Raw genomic sequence first — 22379 nt, forward strand, 5'->3', positions numbered from 1 at the left:
AAAATGGCATTTATGACCCAGGAACAAAAATTGTGTTACATAGTGTTATTAGCTGTTTTCATTAATATGGTCTCTCCATGGATCTCTAGGTCCTCTTAATGCGACTCTGTGGGCAATGTCTGCTGGAAGTTAGCCACAAAACCACACTGAAGGACTTCGAAATTCCAAGAGAAATTGAAATAAAAGAAACAAAGCATTGTTTTATTTGTGCTTTTTCTACTTTTTGGAAGGTCCTGTATCTTCCTATATCTTGGGGGCAGCACATATTAAAATCAATTAAAAATATAGAACAATTTAAACAGTGAAACAATGGGAAAAATTACCTTCTCTTGTAGCACTGCTTGGAGTCCCCCATCCAAAGCACAGGTCAACCTTCCCTCTCTTAGCTTCAGCAATCTTTCAGCCTTAGATGTTCTCAGGCCATCCACTGCTTTTGTGCTCACAATCCCATTATTGTGTCCTCCTACAGTCTCTGACCATTCTTGGATGAAGACATTCATACATGTACTACTTTTACACTCCTTCTGGTTTTTTTCTCCTCCCATGGCTTCCTTCCATTAAAGATGAAGAAGATGGTAGATAGATGGTATTTGGGGGACAGGGGCTGGCAAAAGACTCCTCTTGAGCAGAAGGGGAAGTATTCATAGCGGAAGCTGGTGTTTTCCTCATGATTTGGTTGCTGTAACACTTTGAAGCTCCTTCTTAGCTGGCTCCTTCCACAGAGCTGTATAAAATCATTGAACAGGATTATATAGCAGTGTGGATTTAGATAATCCAGTTCAAAGCAGATATCGTGGATTATCTGCCTTAATATTCTGAGTTATATGACTGTGTGGAAGGACCCACTATGTACCAGGTTCTGGCCAAAAGCAGCAAAAGGAGAAACCTGCTTGCTTGGACCAAAGGTTCTACCCAACTTTCCCAAAAAGGCCCCTTCCACACAGCTGAATACAGTCCCACATTATCTACATTGAACTGGAATCTATGGCAATTGGACTGAGATAACCCAGTTCAAAGCAGATATTGTGGAATTTCCTGCCTTCATATTCTGGGATATAGGGCTGTGTGAAAGGGCCCCAAGACACTTTTATTATAACCTGAATCATCCCTAGTCAGGAGCAGGAGTAATGGAAACCATAGTCTAAAAATTCAGGGGAAAGGGGGATACAGGTAATCCTGCTTCCAACAATGGACTACGTGATACTGCTTTTTAGGCTCCTTACTATCATAGAGTTAGAAGAGACCTCATGGGCCATCCAGTCCAACCCCCTGCCAAGCAGAAGGAATATTGCATTCAAAGCACCCCTGACAGATGGCCATCCAGCCTCTGTTTAAAAGCTTCCAAAGAAGGAGCCTCCACCACATTCCAGGGCAGAGAGTTCCACTGCTGAACAGCTCTCACAGTCAGGAAGTTCTTCCTCATGTTCAGATGGAATCTCCTTCCCTTATTTCATATCTATATATATAAATTTGTTAGGGGCATCCAACGAGGAAACAAAACTCAAAAACCCCCCAACGAAACTTAACCAAAATTCCCATGCCCATAACACAACCCACAAGGTACAAACATATCTACTCAAAATGAAAAACAACACAACAACACACTCACAAAACGGCAAAACAACAAAAGTCAAAAATCCCCCAATAAAACTTAACCAAAATCCCCATGCCCATAACACAACCCACAAGGTACAAACATACCTACTCAAAATGAAAAACAACACAACAACACACTCACAAAACGGCAAAACAACAAAAGTCAAAAATCCCCCAACAAAACTTAACCAAAATCCCCGTGCCCATAACACAACCCACAAGGTACAAACATACCTACTCAAAATGAAAAACAACACAACAACACACTCACAAAACGGCAAAACAACAAAAGTCAAAAATCCCCCAACAAAACTTAACTAAAATCCCCGTGCCCATAACACAACCCACAAGGTACAAACATATCTACTCAAAATGAAAAACAACACAACAACACACTCACAAAATGGCAAAACAACAAAACTCAAAAATCCCCCAACGAAACTTAACCAAAATCCCCGTGCCCATAACACAACCCACAAGGTACAAACATATCTACTCAAAATGAAAAACAACACAGCAACACACTCACAAAATGGCAAAAGAACAAAACTCAAAAAAACCCCAACGAAACTTAACCAAAATTCCCATATCCATAACACAACCCACAAGGTACAAACATATCTACTCAAAATGAAAAACAACACAACAACTCGCTCACAAAATGGCAAAACAACTGAGCATGCGCATTGGCGCCCAGCCGCAAGTTCCCTGGCGCGCGCACATGGCTTTCCGGCCAACGTTCCCTCTGCGGAAACCATGCCCACTCCAAGCCCCGCTGCACCGCTTCCTGCACACACACACACCCTGCCGCACACACACACACAACCCCACTCCCCCCGCCGCCACACACACACACGCAACCCCACGCTCCATCACTCCCCCCACCGCCGCACACACATGCAACCCCACTCCCCCCGCTGCCGCACACACACACGCAACCCCACTCCCCCCGCCGCCGCACACACACACGCAACCCCACGCTCCATCACTCCCCCCACTGCCGCACACACACACGCAACCCCACGCTCCATCACTCCCCTGCCCCAATCTTACCTCCTTTTACTTCACGCCACCTCCAAACCCCACCCCGTCCCTTCCCGCCCTGTCAAAATCTAGGAAAGACAGGAAGGAAGGAAAGAAGGAAGAAAGAGAAAGGGAGGTAAAGAAAAAGGGGGAAGGAAGGAAAGTTAGAGGAAGAAGAAAAGGAAAGAAAAGGAAAGATGGAAGGAAAGAAAAGAGAGACAGCAGAAGAGAAAGAAAAAGGGGGAAGGAAGGAAAGAGATAGAGAAAGAAGAGGAGAAGGAAAGATGGGAAGGAAGGAAGGAAGGAGGGAGGGATGGAGGGAAAGAAGGAGAGAAAGAGGGAAGATTGGCCACAGCAACACGTGGCGGGTAAAGGTTGTTATCTCTATTATTATGATGATGATGCTATTGTTCCTATGAGACCCTTTTAGGGGGAATGGGAGAGGTGTCAGGTCCCGGAGGCAATGCATAGCATTATTGTTATTGTTATGATGGTGGTGAAATAAAAGGAAATAAAAAGTGAAAGAAGGAAGCAAACAGGGAGGGAAGAAAGGCAAAGGAAGAAAGGGGGAGGGAATGAAGGAAAGAGAGAAGGATGAAACCAAGTAGTGAAAGAAGGAAAGAAAGAAAGAGGTAGAGAAGGAAGAAAGGAGAGAAAGGAGGAGGAAAAGGGGGAAGGAATAGGTAGGGACCTCTCTTTCATAATAGCCCAGATATCTACCTCAACTTTGATAAGTTTTACTATAGGCCACAGCAACGCGTGGCAGGGCACAGCTAGTTCCTTATAGAAAAGGAAACTGAACCTGAAAGGTACGAAATAGACTTGACAACTAGTTAGCATCAGTAAGACTATATTTGGCTAATCCCCTTTAATGCCATACTTTCTTCCACTGGGTCATCACAAAATCCTGTTAATTATCAGAACCAGAGCTGAATCAATTGGGGCCAGCTAACACCTCCCAACAAAGAATTCCCCAGGCAGCAACCAGCCAGTCTTTGAATCTGCAAGGCCATTAAATGCGAATCAAGGTGGCCAACTGCAACATTCACACTTGCCTCAAACAGACAAGAGTTCTTTCTCCTAACCTGGGCACTCCACAGATATATAAACCTCATTTGCCTAGTTCCCAACAGACCTTACAACCTCTGAGGGTGCCTGCCATAGATGTGGGAGAAACATCAGGAGGGAATGCTTCTGGAACATAGCCATACAGCCCGGAAAACTCACCAAGACTCAGAACAAGAGCTATTTTGGGGGGGGGGGGAGAGTACAACCCCTAGAATCCCCAGGCATGCTAGCTAGGCAATTGTAGGGTTCTAATTTTTTAAAAAAATTATCTTGCATCAGAAGCATGGCCAGTACTGATAAACTATCCATGGCTGTGTTTTGTTGACACTATGAATGAGGGGCAGATATTCAACCAAATGCACAACGTAGATATGCTACCCTTTCCCTGAAGGCCTGGAGCAATTTTGAAAAGTGTTTTAAAGTCTATTAAATCTCTTATTTTTCAAGTACATGAATGCCTATGTGCGTGTCCACCTGAGCCCTTTGAACCAAATATAGCAAGAGGAGCAATGGCTATGTGTTACTCCATCGCAATGCTCCAGGCCATTTTTTGGTATTTATTTATTGTTCTAATCCATTGGGACACTAATGAGCCATAAAAAGCTAGGTCACCTTTTCTATGAAAGAGCTAGTGTGGCTGCCTTGAATATTGATTTGCTCCTTCTGCTATTGGTACAGTCCTAATCAGATTTAGTAAGTAACTAGTAAGGGTCCTTCCACACATACATATAAACCAGAACATCATGGCAGGAAATCCCACAATATCTGCTTTGGACTGGGTTATCTGAGTCCACACTGCCATATGTTCCAGTTCAAAGCAGATAGTGTGGGATTTCCTGCCTTGATATTCTGGGTTATATGGCTGTGTGGAAGGGCCCTAAGTGAGCCCAAGAAAGCTCAGAGGGACTTCTGAGTAAATATACTTAGGGCTGTACTGAAGATTTATGGCTATACTGAAGCCCACCCAAATATATGGGAAAATGCTCCTACTCTATTCTGCATATACACCCAAATTTGAACAAGCAAGTCTTCTTCCATCGCATCCAGTTTGGCCCTATTAGCATGAAGAAAAAAAGGCAACAATTTCAGAGATTATCCATTTGCCGAGTGGGTTAATTTCCTTACTAACACATCTCCATTTCCTGAATAGGAATTTAAGAAGCGGCATCCTAAACATATAAAATAATGCACTTTGACTTAGGGGGGATGTGTCATTTGATACTTCACTGCAGGCAAAATGAGGAGATGATGATGATGATGATGATGATGATGATGATGATGATGATGATGATGGTGATAGCCATTATTTTCATCACTATTTACAACCCAATCAGACTTGGAAGTTTCAGTAACAATGACAGGATAAAATAAGTGTGTACTTGCATTTTTCTCAAAGTAGGGGGAGGGATGGGTCCTGGTATTATTTACATTTAGCTTGGCTTTGCCTGATTTTATGACTTATTTAACTTGCAGGTTCATCTTCATTCTGTCTGAACAAAGTTAGGTTTGTCATTCTGTTCATCCTCTACAAGTAAACATACCAATTTCTCAGGGCCTAAATGATTTCTAGAGAGTGAGACATGTTAAAGTGCTGCAGAACCAAGTCCCCTTGAGAACTATAGAGTCTAAAACAGGGGTGTCCAACCTTTTGGCTTCCCTGAGCTACACTGGAAGAAGAATTGCCTTGGGTTACACATAAAATACACTAATACCAAGGGGGGGAGGGGGGGTCTGAGCATAATTTTCATGGTATCTGCCACAGATAAGCAAAAAAAAAAAATATCCTTGCATAATAATCCAAATTATGTGCCACCCCATTCAAAGGGTCTTCCAAAATCATCAAACAAGTCTTCTGGCTGAACTGTTTGCAATTATAATGCGAATTACGAATAATACATTGATATTGTAGACGTAACGTATTCTGATTATTTCATTCCATTCTGTTGTTATCTATGAAGCTTGCACTCAAGAACAGTACAATCGAGTGAACCAGAACAGTTTACAATTTTGTGTTGGGTTGCATTCATAGGCATCCTGGGACACATGTGGCCTATGGGCTATAGGCTGGAGAAGCCTGTTCTAGAAAGAAACTGAGGACTTGTGGAAAGGCCTGACCTTTTATATCTTAACCTTTTGGAAAAACAGGAATCTCCATAGCCTTTTGGAAGCATGACCCTTTTTGGAGATTAATTGGCATCTACACTATTTGGAATAATCATAACCTTTTTGTAAAGTATGATCTTTCTGAGAAGAGTTGAATACTCATTCAAGTGAATCTTCTCCTTAGTGGTAAATATCCACTAGTATTCATGCAAGGCAAATTAGGCTTCTCAGTTGTTAGACTGATATATCTTGTTATCTCTCTGAACTGTTAGGAACAAAGATATGCCAATACACAAAATATATAGCAGATCTTCAGGAGTATTAGTTCTGTTGCTCCAAAAAATCTACTCTCCCATAAATATATTAGTTTTTAAATCATGCTCTCAAGATAGCAAAATAAGTAGTTTTTGTTAAAAGTAAGATAGTTGATTTACTTACAAATTTCACATAAGCATAGAGGTACATTTCTTATTGGTTGATAGTTTAAAGCGTTCTGTTTCAGTCTCTTTTTTGTTGCATACAGACTAACACTCTCTTCAGTGTAATACAGTGTTTCACAACCTGGGGGTCAGGACCCCTGGGGGCTCGTGAGGGGTTGTCAGAGGAGTTGCCAAAGACCATCAGAAAACAGTATTTTTTGTTGGTCATGGAGGTTCTGTGTGGGAAGTTTGATTCAATTATATTGTTGGTGGTGTTCAGAGTGCTCTTTGATTGTAGGTGAACTTTAAATCCCTGCAACTACAAATCCGAAATGCCAAGGTCTGTTTTCCCCAAACTCCACCAGTGTTCACATTTAGGCTTATTGAGTATTCGTGCCAAGTTTGGTCCAGATCAATCATTGTTTGAGTCCTCAGTGCTCATTGGATGTAGGTGAACTACAACTCCAAAACTCAAGGTCAATGTTCACCAAACCCTTGTATTATTTTCTGTTGGTCATGGGAATTCTGTGTGCCAAATTTGGTTCAGTTCCATAGTTGATGGAATTCAGAATGCTCTTTGATTGTAGGTGAACTATAAATCCCAGCAACTACAGCTCCCAAATGACAAAATCAATTTCCCCCAACCCCACCAGTATTAAAATGTGGGTGTATCGGATATTTGTGCCAAACTTGGTCCAGTGGATAAAAATACACCTTGCATATCAAATATTTACATTATGATTCATAAGTAGCAAAATTACACTTATGAAGTAGCAATGAAAATAATTTTATGGTTGGGGGTCACAACAACATGAGGAACTGTATTAAGGGGACGTGGCATTAGGAGAGTTGAGAACCACTGCTCTAATACATTACTGAACATTGATTCAGTAAAGACTGACTATACACTGCAGCATACTGACACTGCCAACTGCACACCAACACTGCTGACTTCATAAACTGTACAGCTTCTGATGCAAACTGGCTTCTAAAATGGAGTCTCAGTCTGAATAGTCCCAGATCTGGTCATGTGGTCTGTAGTCCCTCCCACAACCCCAAACAACATAGAGTTAAGGGGAAACTGCGTATCAACATATATACATACAATATAGTAAGCAATCACAATTTAAGTACATAGGAAATAACTAGCGCTTTTGGAGAGTAGCCATATTATCATACACAGTTGCTCCCCCTCAACGGTTTTTGTCCAGAGTATGTTTCCCCACCTGTATGAAGGTCTATATTTATGACCCCGTTCCTTTAAGAGTTTCTTCCCCACAAGCAATCTGCTCCATCCCTATCTCATCCTGATTTAAGTATTTTTAGTATTTTAGTTTTTATCTTGCACATGTGGCCCACTCATTGTTATGTTATGTTATTTTATCTTACTGTGTATGATTTAGCTTATTGTTTTTGTACTCATATGTTGTATGTATTTTGCTGTGTTGTTATTCTGTTTTGGTTTTACTTTATTGTAATATGCTGTTGGGCTTGGCTCATGTAAGCCACCCCAAGTCCCCATTGGGGAGATGGTAGCGGGGTATTAAATAAAGATTATTATTATTATTACTAGCTGTACCCGCCACGCGTTGCTGTGGCCAATCTTCCCTCTTTCTCTCCTTCTTTCACTCCAACCTTCACTCCCTCTTTCCTTCCTTCCCGTCTTTCCTTCTCTTCTTCCTTCCTTCTCTATCTCGTTTCTTCTTTCCCCCTTTTCTTTCTCTTCTGCTGTCTCTCTTTTCTTCCTTCTCTCTTTCCTTTTTTCCTTTCCCTCCCTCTTTCCTTCCCTCCCTCTTTCCTCCCTCCTTCCTTTGCTCTCTATTTCCTTCCTTCTTTCCCTTTTTTCTTTCCTTCTCTCCTTCCTTCTTTCTCTAACTTCCCTCCCTCTTTCTCTCCTTCCTTCCTTCCTTCCTTCCTTCCTTCCTTCCTTCCTTCCTTCCTTCCTTCTTTCTCTCTTTACTTCCATGCTTCCTTCTCTCTTTCCTTCTTTTCCCCCCTTTCTTTCTTTCTTTCTTTCTTTCTTACTTTATTTCTTTCTGTCATTCATTCATTCATTTTTTTTCTCCCTTCCCTCCCTCTTCCTTCCCTTTTTACTGTATTGCCATTTAGCTTTTGGGGGCTTTTAAGTCCCTTCTGCTGTGTTTTTCAGTGTTTTTATGAGTGAAGGACATACATTGGGTTGTTAGGTGTCTTGTGTCCAAATTTGGTGTCAATTCGTCTAGTGGTTTTTGAGTTCTATTAATCCCACAAACGAACATTACATTTTTATTTATATAGATGATGATGATGATGATGATTATTATTATTATTATTATTATTGCAGAGGAGGCTTGTAGAAGGTTGCGATTTCCAACAAGGACAGGTCCATCTACTTGAATAGAACAGCGCTGGCAAATCTGTCCCAGGTCAAGAATCTATAAAATCCAATGCTGGCCCCTTGGCTAGGCTGCTTAACTGGGAACTAGAGTTCAGTACCACCCAAAGAGGTATATATTTGGTGGTCCTTGACTAGAGACAGTTGCTGGTAGTGGCTCTCCCAAAGGACATGCAGATGTATTCCTTTGCATTCAAAGCACAACTGCAAAGGACTCTTAGGGCCCTTCCACGCAGCCCTATATCCCAGAATATCAAGGCAGAAAATCCCACAATATCTGTTTTGAACTGGGTTATCTCAGATAATGTGGGATTTTCTGCCTTGATATTCTGTGATATAGAGCTGTAAAAAGGGTCCTCAGCTTCTAGGAACAAAAGTCCCTGGACAGCTACCTGGAGCTTGGAAGGAAGGCTTTCGAAGCAGCCTCCGAACCTGTAGCATGCTACTTTGAAAGACATATAATAGAGCATCTGCCTTGCAGTAATACACTAGTGAATAACATATTGCTCTTCAAATAAACAACTTCAAATGTATAAATAAACAATGAATAACAAATTGGTTTCTTAAAATAATATTCCAGCTCTACACCTATGTTATGTCATCATTTCATAGGTGTATTTCACTCTGCCTGTTTTCTTTTTAATGCCCCATGAACAAAGTCTCCTTATGCACCGTAACAATTAAAACATGCAAAAATGCAACAAAAATCCAAAACCAGTTTTTAAAAAGCACAAACCTGACTTGAGTCCCTACCAGCATAATACCTTAGATTACAAAATATGACTAACTGTTGAACCCACCAGTCAGTGGGCAGGTGATCTTGTTCATTTCCCTTATTGTGTGTCCGAGTAAGAGGACTGCTGGCATCTTTCATGTCACATGTTTGTGTCAGTGGTGTCATACATGGTTGCCTGGGAGGATGCATAATTAAGGCTTGGTTAATTGTGGTTGTCTTTGCTGGAGGGCTGTTGAGAAGTTGGCTGGAAATTTTACCTCTTAGCTACACACTCTCAATTGGACTGGAAACATTGTTTTTTTACCCATATATATATATGTGGCTGATGACATTCACTAAAGAGAGCGAATCGCCTTTGTGGCACTGACAAACGAGCTCTGGCGAGACGGAATGATAACAGCCAGGCTCTTATGGGAAGAGGGCCGCGTGCTGTCATTGGGAAATGAATGAATGACTTTTCCATTTCCCATTGATTCAGGAGGGACACGTGGCGCATGGTAATGACCCGCGGTAGGGGATGGCAGGAGCTCAATTGATTGTCATTTGGGTGGTGACCAGGTGGAAGATGATATTTATAACACATTGGGGCATGCAGAGTTTTAGCATGCAAAGAGGTTTGGATGTAGAAGTCCTTTTTTTCAGTAGGCTTTCTTTTATTAATTTTGCAAAACACATCCACCGTTTTAAAAAAATCCATTACAGACATAATCTATGCAGACCATCACATGAATAGATATCCTCATACAAAAGGTTATCTGCCTATTGCTCAAACTGGCAGCTATTGATTAGTTCAGATTTTAAAAAAATATATGGTGTATTTTGTGTTTTCATGCTATTGTTTTGAGGGCCAGTCATAGGGAGGAGAGAGTGAGATTGTTTTCTGTTGCTGGCTGCAAACTACAGGAAAGGAGATTCCACCTGAACATTAGAAAGGACTTCCTGACTGTGAGAGCTGTTCAGCAGTGGAACTCTCTGCCTCGGAGTGTGATGGAGGCTCCTTCTTTGGAGGCTTTCAAACAGAGGCTGGATGGCCATCTGTCGGGGGTTGCTTTTAATGCAATTTTCATGCTTCTTGGCAGGGGGTTGGACTGGATGACCCACAAGATCTCTTCCAACTCTAAGAATCTATTATTCTACTTTCATGAAGATCTTGCGACCCCAAACCCAATGAATGTGGAGGGATGGTGTAGTGCAGGGGTCCTCAAACTAAGGCCCGAGGTCCGGATCCGGCCCTCCAAGGTCATTTACCTTGCCCTCGCTCAGGGTCAACATAAGTCTGAAATTACTTGAAAGCACACATCAACAACAACAACAATCCTACCTCATCAGCCAAAAGCAGGCCCACACTTCCCATTGAAATACTAATAAGTTTATATTTGTTAAAATTGTTCTTCATTTTAATTATTGTATTGTTTTTAAGTGGTTTTTTGAACACTACAAATAAGATATGTGCAGTGTGCATAGGAATTCATTCGTGTATTTTTCAAATTACTATCCGGTCCTCCAACAGTTTGAGGAACTGTGACCTGGCCCTCTGTTTAAAAAGTTTGAGGACCCCTGATGTAGTGAACCTTACCTAGTAGGCCGGAAAGGAAGTCTGGATAACAGTATGGCAAACCTCCATTTTGGGAGTGTATGCCGGGGAAGCAGCCATCTTGAGTGAGGATAGATTGAAGATGGGAGGAGTTTGAGGTCTCCTGGGATTGGTTAGAGCAGATGGGAGGAGCCAAGTCTTAGGAGGGGAAAGATTTCAGCTTCTGTGGAGTTGAGAACTGGGAGCTGGCGGGAGAAGAAGTGTTTTTGAAACTAGGTTTTCAGGGAGAGAGTGTCTGTGTCAGACAGGGGCTAATTAGCTGACAGGAAAGGTCAGGCTGCAACTTGATTTCTTGTGGGAGATAACACAAGAGATTAGCTCTCTAAGCTGAGTTAGTTAGCAGGAAGAACTCTGGGGAGAGTTAGCTGATAACTCAGGGGACTACCTAGGATAGGTTAGTCAGAAATTCATTACTATTTCTCTGAAGTAGGGTGAGGAATATTTGTTACTAGCAGCTAGATCTGTTTGATTAGCTCTGTATGTAACTAATTGAAGAAACTCATTCTAGCAACCATCAAGCTAAAGTATTTTTGTAACAGGTCAAGCGTTTTGTACCTCTCAGAAGTAGTTAGTTGTCTGTTTTTATAAATAAATCTTTTTCTATTTAACTTTCAAAAAGGTCTCTATCATTCCTCAATCCATTATTAATCCTTTGTGATAATTCCAGCATCTGCAACATCCTGACAGTACAGAAAGGCCTCTTATCCAAACAGTCATTCTGGGAGCTAGGGGAAGACTAATGTTGGCAGAAGTGGGAAAAGTTTACCTCAAAAACTCATTTTAAAAATCCTAAGGCAACTTGGGTTGGTGGCAGCTTTAAACCAAAAGAAGACTAAAAGACAAGCAGTGTTCACTCTACCATTACACACATCTATATACATCTCACTACCAAATTGGAGGCACAGGAGTAGGATTTTTGAGGAAAAAGTGAATCTTTGGGGGAAGAACCATCCTGCCCAGACATATTATCAATAAGCCTCTAGCCTCGTGTCACTGGTTGTGATATCTCCTTCGTACTGGTGTCCAGTGGTGTGACATTACGTATAATCCTTTACAGTGGTGATCAGCTGAGGGATATATTATATTATATACGTTATAATTGGTGCCAGTGGCGGGATTGATATCGCGTATTCATTTATAGTGGTGGCAGCGGTGTGATATATATTGATATTTAGTGTTAGATTATATGGGGATCCTTTATAGATGGCTATATCATTGGAGGGAATTTGGAAGGATTACTGTATCATTGGTTCTGGCAAGCACTGGGTTTATTGATTATTTTTAATTGAATTCCTTTCCTATTATAATTAGTATGTGTTGCAGAGTATTCATGTTGTTTTCTCATTTAAGAGGTCTGAAAAATAGATTTGGTGGTCTGGTAGTGTGACCTTGTGAATAAGCTTTATGGCTGAGCGAGGCACATCAGTTTGGATTGCCATATCCAAATGCAACATGCTGGCTCTGTGTGGAAATAGCATGGATACACACACTTGCAGAAGATAAATGACTCTGGTGTTGTGGGTGCTTAGTGTCAGAGTGATAAATTCCAGCTGGAGGTGGAAATGGAAGGACATGCATCCCAGTCGATCAACCTTTCACCCTGTCTAATTTATTTGTTCATTCTTTCATTTAGCTGTATTGTACAACAGTGTTCATGGCATGCAAGACATGCAAGAGGACGGATCATTTCCCCTAAGGAGCTTACAGGCTGAAGTTCAAAGGAGGAGAATATATGCCACGATTTCCATTACATGGTCTTGAAAACTTGTTTACAGGTTAAGACTAGGGCGCTGGAACCATAAGGTTATGCCCATAAAGATTTTGGAAAGGATTTGAAGGAAGCCAAGAGAATAGCATCACACAGGGGCTCTGGGAGGCAGTCCAACAAGGATGAAGGACAGGCATGTGTGAGATCATGGTTTTGGACCCTGCAGCTCGTGGTGGGATTCTGGGAGATATATTTATTAATTATTTATTATTTACAGTATTTATATTCTGCCCTTTTCACCCAGCAGGGGACTCAAGACAGATTATAATGCACATATACATGGCAAACATTCAGTGCCATTAGACATACAACATAGTCCAAAAGAGTGAAGTATGGCTTATGCCCTCAGAAACAACAGAAACAAGGGGAGGGACACTACAGAAGAGAAGGGGAGGGCTTTTGAATGAGACAAGAAATCAGATCAGATGTAAGAAAGTAGTCTTCAGCCACTTCACCCCAAAACAAAACAAAAAAGACCCAATACGTATCTGTATTTTAAACTGAAAATACTGTGAACATTACTCCCCAGGCTGGTTAAGGGGTTTCAAAAGGTTGGTTTTGGAGCCAAAGCACTGAATGGAGTTAAGATGATGGAAGATGAGAGAGGGGAAGATTACAGTAGTTGAGAGATGGCCAACAAGTTAAAGATCAGTGTGTTTTAAGCTGATGTGCTAGAGAGGATGGTCTTTATTTTTGCAGGGTTGCAGACACCTTTGGGTACATCTACACTGTAGAATTAATGCAGGTTGATATCACTTTAACTGCCATGGCTCAGTTCTATGCAACCATAGAATTTATCATTTGAGCACCCTTTTGGTAGAGAAGGCAAATACTTTGCTCAATTCCAAATAAACATGATTCCATAACACTGCTCTGTAATAACAAAATGGTGTGAAACTGCTATAATTCTGCAATGTGGATGCATTCTTGGTGACTTATTGAATATTTGGGAACTGAAGAGTGACCAAGTTGGTGTTTTGAAATGTTGAATGAAACTGAAGCCTTACTGATACATTTCGTTCCCAGAGTTCTCATAGCTTTGTCTGAATTCCTTGTAAGTTCAAAAGAACTAAAACAGCCATTTTTAATGTTATTAATTTTATTTTATTTTTCTTTCTCCCTCTATCCCCACACCATCCTATCCTATATCACTTTCTCCCCTCATTTAACTATTTAATTTATTCATTTATGAAAAAAAATCTCAATATATTTTTTGAAAAGAATCAAAACAGCCATGTGTTTGTTTGTTTTTTTGGTCATGTCAGGAGCGACTTGAGAAACTGCAAGTCGCTTTTGGTGTGATAGAATTGGCCGTCTGCAAGGATATTGCCCAGGGGATGCCCAGATGTTTTTGATGTTTTATCATTCTTGTGGGAGGCTTCTCTCATGTCCCCGCATGAGGAGCTGGAGCTGATAGAGGGAGCTCATCCGCACTCTCCTTAGATTCGAACCTGCGATCTGTCGGTCTTCAGTCCTGCCAGCACAGGGGTTTAACTCGCTGTGCAACCGGGGTCCTACATTGGGCGTTTCACATGTTTAAGCACTCTCATCCAGTCATCCATGATGTTGCTTGTCCCCTGGCAACGACTTGACTTCTCTTTCTTTCCCTCCTCAGGTCTGATTATCCACGAGGGCTCCTCGGTGTATCGAATATTCAAGCGCTGGCAGGCGGTGAACCAGCAGTGGAAGGTGCTGAACTACGACAAGGCCAAGGACCTGGGGGAGCCCCTTGGTGGGAGCACAAAGCCCGGCGGGCGGAATTCACGGACGAACCCTTCCTCAGGGAGTGAGCGGACCTCCCAGCGGGGCCAGCGGGTTAGGACTATTTTGAACCATCACTGTGGCTACACGATTCTGCACATTCTCAGCCACCTGCGGCCAAACGAACATCGCGGGGGCTCCGGCTCCAGCCGCGAGGTTGTCATGAGGGTGACGACTGTATAATAACAGCCTACGGGGCCTTTGCCGAGCGGGAGAGGCCCCACGGCGCCCAGGGAAGGAAGAAGCCCGTTTCTTCCCTTCTGCCCAGACTCCGTTTCGAGCCCCTACGGGGTTGGCCACACGCTGTATACTATCCGACGCAGGAGGTCCCTGGATCGGTGGTGTTGCCGCAGACCCCGCCGCCCGCCTCTTCCTCATTGTGCGTGGGGAGTGCCTCAACTGGGTTGCACCTTCCTTCCCTCCCATCAATGTGAATTATTTTTTCCCCTCTCCATCCAGGCTTGTGGTGAAAGGAGAGACCCCCCTCCTCCCAGCTCGCCTTGTTATGACTAGATTCCTTGGAAGTGTGACGGGGTTTTATTTATTTGGGGTTTTTTTAAAAGCCCCTTCTTAGGGGTCCTTCTGGATGCGTTGTGGTGCCAACTGGCCCAGAAATTTGAAAACATTTTTACCTCATCTTTCGATGGAAATTCTGCCAGATGACCCATGCCTTTCCACCCATCCCATTGGTTTCTCTCTGCCCAGGAGACGCCAACCAGAGAAATTTTGAACTTTTACCCATCCAAAAAAAATTATGGTGCAATAAACATGTTTCTTAAAGCAAAACGGCATTTCGCAATAAGATACCTGTACACTTCGTCTTTAATTTCATGCATGAAAATTAGTTTTCTTCTTGCCCTCCCCAGTGTTTTCTCTCTCCTGAGGAAGGAGAAATAATCATTTATGTACTACAAATAGGTGTCTTTCAACTGCATTGTGAAGTTTCCTTTTAAAAAAAAACAATTCCAGTCAATTAGGAGTTATTTTGAGTCCAATTCGAAGCAGATGATCTGCATTTTATGTGGCAGTGTAGATGCGGCCTGGGTCCTTGATTTCTTCATTTGCTGCAAATTGATCTCAAAGTGCAAATGTAGTTTGCATAACTCAGGCTCCATCTGCACTGCCATTTAATCTGGTTTTTGAATCCAAATTATCTCTGCTTCAAACTGGATTTTATGAGTCTACACTGCCGGATAATCTGGGATAAGAAGATAATCTGGAATCAAATCCTGGGAAACAGGGCAATGTAGGGGATCCGTGTAGAGGAGCCCTCAGTGGCTCAGCGGGTTAAACCACTGAGCTGCTGAACTTGTTGACCAAAAGGTTGGCAGTTCGAATCCAGGGAGCGGTGTGAGCTCCTGCTGTTAGGCCCAGCTTCTGCAAATGTGAGTTGATAGATAGGTACTGCTTCTGCAGGAAGGTAACGGCGCTCCACGCAGTCATACTTGCCATGTGACCTTGGAGGCGTCTATGGACAACTCTGGCTCTTCGGTTTAGAAATGGAGCTGAGCACCACCCCCCAGAGTGAGACTCAACTAGACTTCATGTCAAGGGGAAACCTTTACCTTTTATCAATGGTATATTTAGAGTTGAGTAACTTTCTGAAGTCTAAGAACGCCCATCCGAATTTGGAGGCCCATAACTTTAAAAATGAATTTATTATGACCTTATCTTAGTTTTTTATTGGCAAAATGTATTAATCAGAGGAGGTTTGCCATTGTCATTTCCTTCCTTTTCGGTTTAAAGAGTATCACTTGTTCAAGTAACCCCGTGGGTTTCCATGGCTTAGTAAGGATTCAAACTCTGGTATCCCAGAGCCTCGGGCCCTATCTATCTTGCCATACAAAAACTGTATTGTGTGGCAGTGTAAAATGGGGCCTCTGTCCAGCACTCAAACCTCTGTGCCATGCTGGTTCACACCATTCCCAAGATGCAGGTCTTGAACATGATGGGGCACAACAGACACATTCCCACTCCTCTTCTCCTTTCCTTTTTCCTTTTCCCCTTCCTTTCTTGGGGCTGAGATCCATTTTTCCCACCCCAGCTTTTGAAATTCTGATTGGGAGAATTTCTGTAGCAGTAAGAACACTTATCTTAAATGAAAATACTTTGGGGGGGGGGGAATAAGGGTGCCAGACTTTGTCCCTTTAGTTGAGAGTAAACTTTTGCTTATGCTTTAGCATCTGTAAGACTGGACTGTACAACCTTATTTATACAAAGTTTTACTATAGTTTAGTTTAAACTTAAGATACATTGATAGCCCGATTGTCAACTTGGAAGGAAATCTCTTTAAATTCAGCATTTCAGGAACAGCATGTGGGATTCCAGGCTTAATAGCCACAGACATTTAATTACCGTACCATCTTTTTCCTGCTGTTCTGTATGAGAGTGTAAGGAAGAGTGGCCACAATGATCAAACTTCCTTCTAAACACATCATCCCAATAGCCTTACCTCTCATCTCCGTTGAAGACCTTATTTCCATATTTCCATTATAGAAAAGCATAGGGATTCCAGGCTAATTTCTATGATTTCAGTTATTTAAAACAACAGCAACACAGCAATGTTTCCTTCTAGTATTTCATGATCCCAAGATAATATTATCATATCTGTGTGTGCTGTTTCCGAAATCCCCCAAATTCTTTGAAACTATGAGATTTAGAAGCATCTGTGCAAAGTTGACATGGCCTATTTTAGACACAGACTACCCATCCAGCCCTTCCTTTCTACTTGGGGTATTATTTACTCACTGAGATCCAGATTCTGCAATCTGAAAACATTTGTGCAAATTAAGCATACTATACAAATAATTTGGTGGTATGGTCATAGAATCACAGAATTGTAGAGTTGGAAGAGACTGTGTGGGCCATCCAGTCCAACCTCCTGCCAAGAAGCAGGAAAATCGCATTCAAAGCACCTCCAACAGATGGCCATCCAGCCTCTGCTTAAAAGCCTCCAAAGAAGGAGCTTCCGCCACACTCAGGGACTGCTGAACAGCTCTCACAGTCAGGAAGTTCTTCCTAATGTTCAGTTGGAATCTCTTTTCCTGTAGTTTGAAGCCATTGTTCCGCACCATAGTCTCCATGGCAGCAAAAAACAAGCCTGCTCCCTCTTCCTTATGACCTCTCCTCACATATTTATACATGGCCATCATGTGTCCTCTCAGCCTTCTCTTCTGCAGGCTAGATATGACCAGCTCTTTAAGCCACTCCTCATAGGGCTTGTTCTCCAGACCCTTGATCATTTTAGTCACCCTCCTTTGGACACATTCCAGCTTGTCAACATCTTCCTTTGATTGTGATGCCCAGAATTGGACACAGTGTGATTCCAGGTGTGGTCTGACCAAGGCAGAATAGAGGGGTAGCATGACTTCCCTGGATCTAGACACTAGAACTACTATTGATGCAGGCCAAAATCCCATTGGCTTTTTAAGCTGTTGCATGACATTGTTGGCTCATGTTTTCCACAAGGACTCTAAGACCTTTTTCACACATACTGCTGTTGAGCCAGACGTCCCCCATTCTGTATCTTTGCATTTCACTTTTTCTTCCTAAACAGAGTATCTTGCATTTGTCCCTGTTGAAGGTCAGGAAGACACTGCTTAGAACAAAGTTTTGTAAGATATATATATCTAGAAAAATTGGAGTATGGGTTTTCAGCACCACAAAAACTACCAAATTTGGGAAAGAACAGAACAAGATGTAAACCCTGTATTATAAAATGTTAAAATGTGACACACACTCCCCCAATGCCTTCTTTAATTCTAAAGCCAACCTATAAACCATTCCCCAGAGTTGTTGTAAAAACAAAATCTTTACATGGTAGGAATTGGTGATCATCAGTATGACATGATTATGTCTTAGTTCTGAGTGTTGTCTTTGCATTTTACACCTTGTATATTTGGGCTTGAAATACAAAATAGGCATGATTATCTATATTATTGAGCCAAATGAGAGATCACAGGTAAAATGGTCCTTGATCTTCCTCCTTGATCATCCTTTGGTCATAGATTGGTTTCTTCAAGGAGTCTGTAGCTTCTGGAATCTGTAAATTTGACTCCATTCTGTAGCAACAAATGCAAATGTCTCTTCACAGAGCTGTTGGGTTCAGAGCTTCACAGAACCCCAGGAAGGAGTTTTCAAAGAAGAATATGAGGGAAACAGTCAGAGGGTGGTAGTGGTGAGGAGAGAATCAGAGAGCAAAACAAAGCAGCATGCCAAAACCACTATCACTGAAAGTTTTTAAAAGTAGGAGATATCAGTACCTGTGTGAGAAAGTTTTGACAGAGCTAATCCTCCTGGGGTGTGACTTGGAGACAGTTCTTCTCCACCGAGAAGAACGCTCTCATTCCTACACTGTACCCAGGGGACTCTACAAACACTAAAACACACATTGGGAGAATTATATGTACTAAGTAAAGGAAGTTAGAACAATGCAACAAGAGTCAGACTGGGCTGGCGTCAGCACATGGAAATCTTAGGTAGCTGTCAGATCCTATAAGAAACCTCCACATGCTGAGTCTCCTCTGGGCCACCCTGGTTCTCCAATCCTAAATCCCAAAGGGCATTAGAGCTGGTATTTCAATATCTCCAGTTTTGGATGCAGTATCAGTCCAGGACAGAGCATTGAAAGTGTTATTTTGAGTCAGTAATTCCCAGTGTGAGATTCATTGAGTTGCAATTTTAAAAAATAACATTTTCAAACTCAATTTCAAAACACTCTAAGGAATTAAAATGTTCACTACTTTGTGGCGCCATTACCACTTTCTGTCACCATTAGACAGGTCCAAGGGTGGCATGGGGCAGTGGTTTCAATTTGCCAGAAGTTCCTTCAGACTTGGAGCTAGGCCTGCTTGGACGAGCCCTTGAGAAGTGTGGCTAGTAAGATCAGATGTGATTGAAAAAATAGCTACAGTAATTACGGAATTGAGTCTCTGGTCCACCTTATGTGGTTGAACTACAGCCGCCATAATCCCTCACTGCAAACATGGGGCCTGGGGTTGATGCAAAAGAAAACAAGCCAGACACCACTGATTTTTATGACATTGGGACAGTGAATCTACTCCAAACTTTAAAGAAACTAAACCTATTTCTGGAGTAGGGGTTAACATCTTGGATCACTTCCTTGAAGTTTGGACTAAAACCAGAATGAATTACATGTAAGCCACCAGCCACCACTGAAACGCTTGCTGTTGACTACTGTTCAAACCTTAGTCATGTCCTATTAATCTTAGTCATGTCTCTCTAACTTGACACCTTCAAGAGGCCTTCCAATGATTTTTTCCAGCTATGCTCTACTGCCAATGAATGTGATCTACTGTGTTAAACTGTCAGTGTGGATGGAGCTGAAAAGTGGCTGTGATGATGATGATGTTGATCATCATCATCATCATCATCATCATCATTTAATAACTTATTAATAGCCCTCCATCCGAGAATGCTCTAGGCGATTTACAGCTAAATTATAAAAGATAAAATACATACATACAAAAATTAAAAATTAACAGAGATCGAATGCTTTAGTAAAAAGCCAGGTCTTAAGTGCGAGAGTAAAAGGCCCTAAGTCACGCATGGCTCTCATGTAGGGTGGCAAGGAATTCCACAAGGCAGGTGCAGAAATAGAAAAAGCCCTGCGCCTGGTCCTTTCCAAGTGCACTTCTCTAGGACCCGGTATATGGAGTAAGTCACATTAGGCTGGTCTTTGCGACCTCCGATGATGGGAGAAGGAGAGGCGATCCCTAAGGATTTTATTTTTATACCCCACGAACCATCTCTCCAAGGGACTCGTGGTGGCTTACAAAGGGACAAGCCCAAAAATACAAATAAAAACAAAGGCACAATTAAAATAAATGAATAACACAATAAAACACAGTCATAACAACATCATAAAAGCAATATGGCTGAGATAAAGGAAACATAGCCGAGTTCAGGCTCAGTGATTGCAGTAATCCCTAAAGGAGCCCATGGAAGGTGCCGAAGTCAAATCAGTAGCGCTGGGGAATACTATTGTCTAGGGTCATAGGACCACTTTGTCCAACCTTCTGGCTTCATTTAGTTTCTTACTGGGCTGATCTGTGGCTTTCTGTTTACTACCTTGAAAATGCACCTTATGATCCTCATCTGAAAATAATCCATAATTTTACTAAGCAGTCCACATGTTCCACAGTCTTTTCAGTTGCTTTATGCCTCCACCTCCTTTAACGGAAATTTGGAATAGTTGTTTCATCCATGTGAATACAGCCATGGATATTTCTTCCTGCAATCAGAGAGGAAGGGATGGAAAATGGACGACCAGATAGTGACCCACTTTGAATCAATATTGCCCTTTAAAAAAAATACCTGCTCAACACCAAGGCACTTAACAAGAGACGGGAAAGGACTTGAGGTCTGTGGAGGCCTATTGCACAGCTCTCACTCAGCTTGGAGCAAACGGTCAATACTCCCTCTCGGGACCTTGCTGATGGAATGTGCAGAAAATGCTGAGATGATATTTGTAGCAGAGGAAAAGCAGCAGGGAAGGAAGTACGCTGTTTTTTCCATTTCTACATATGGTCTGGGCTTTATTCCAACATTTGATGGTATGATGGGTTTCTGAAGTTTCATGCATAGAAAAGGAATCTTGCATGGTGATGTTATGAACGTAATAAGAACCAGTCTGGATCAGACCAAAGTTCTGGTCTGGGTTTCTGTTTCCTAAGGGGCCAACCAGATAAGCACACGGCATGAATGAAAATGTACTTTCTACTCTTATCATCTCTGAATCTATCTTAATCCTTTTCAGCAGATGCCATTATTGTACATTGTGGTCACAAGTTCCAAAGTTTAACTAGGCTTGTGCATAGATTCGGCTTGGTCGGCTCCCTTTGGCCAATCTGGCTTGTTCGACTGGCCATAACAGTAAAGGCTCAGCCACCATGGTTTTTTTCAGCCGAAACAGTCCATGTGGCAGCTGGTCACAGCTCCTCCTCTCCTATTCGGCATCACATAGTGCATGAAGAGGCTGCCGAGTGCTCGCATGGGGTTTCTCTGTGAGTCCTGCCTGTTGGGCCAATCAAAACAGAAGAATGCTGTGATGTGTCTTATGCAAATTGTTTATGCTTAATGGGACGAGCACCTCCATTGCTCTCAGTTGCGTCCTGGCTCTAGAAAGGTGATTCAGTCTGCCTTGCTGCTTGCTCTCAGTTTTATTTTTTGGCTTGGCTTAACTTGTCCTCTCTCTAACATTGAATATTTTATTTTCCTTTATTTTATTCTTTTTATTTTGTGGGACTGGGAGTTGGGAAAATGCAGGACGGGTGGATAGGGTAGGTGCGTGCATTTGGAGACTTGAGAGAAAGAAATAGCATCTCTTTGCTTTTGTGTGCTTTTCTTTAAAAATATTTGGGTGGCTCTGAGAGCCGTGAGTCACCCTTTAGCTTCTTTTTCTCTTCCCCTTCTCTCCTTCAGAAAATACTTTGAAATGATGATTATTATTAAAATAATAATAATCCTAGCAAACAAACAGAAAAGCCTCATTCTCAAAAAATGACTACCAAGTTACCTACCTACATTTTCATTCCTTTGCAAACAAATTCTCTGTTTATATTTCTCTCTTGTGCTCTGAAAAGAAAAGAAATTCCTAAATATCAGGGGATGACCCAAATGTTATGAAACTTGGTGGGCTAACAGTGGGAGATGAGCCTGCGAGGGCTTCCCAGGCTCTGCTTCCCGTCATTTTTTGGGCTATTGAGATTAAAATGATCACACTTGAAGGACACATCTACCACTGTTAGCCCACCAAGTTTGAAAATGTTTGTATCATCCCCATTGGCTGCCAATAAGCCGGATATAGCCACATTTTTCAGCTGCAGACCAAAAACCGTTATTCAGCTACCCGCCTGTTTTCAGGATGCGCATGAAATTTGATCCAAGGGTCCCCAAAATCCAGCCAGCAGAAATGG

At 42.1% G+C, this 22379-nt stretch overlaps 1 protein-coding gene and 1 long non-coding RNA gene across 2 annotated transcripts in view; both read left to right on the forward strand.

The window, feature by feature from the left end:
- The window catches only part of MARCHF9 (membrane associated ring-CH-type finger 9), an 87374-nt gene extending 72146 nt beyond the window's left edge, over positions 1-15228 (forward strand). Inside the window, exon 4 of the mRNA XM_060762831.2 lies at positions 14297-15228. Coding sequence (XP_060618814.2) covers positions 14297-14625 — 329 coding nt within the window. The 3' untranslated portion in view covers positions 14626-15228. The remainder of the gene's footprint in view (positions 1-14296) is intronic.
- The window catches only part of LOC137096117 (uncharacterized), a 337069-nt gene that overhangs the window by 285161 nt on the left and 29529 nt on the right, over positions 1-22379 (forward strand). The window lies entirely within an intron of this gene.

Source organism: Anolis sagrei, chromosome 2, assembly GCF_037176765.1.
Source record: "Anolis sagrei isolate rAnoSag1 chromosome 2, rAnoSag1.mat, whole genome shotgun sequence".
NCBI lineage: Eukaryota > Metazoa > Chordata > Lepidosauria > Squamata > Dactyloidae > Anolis > Anolis sagrei.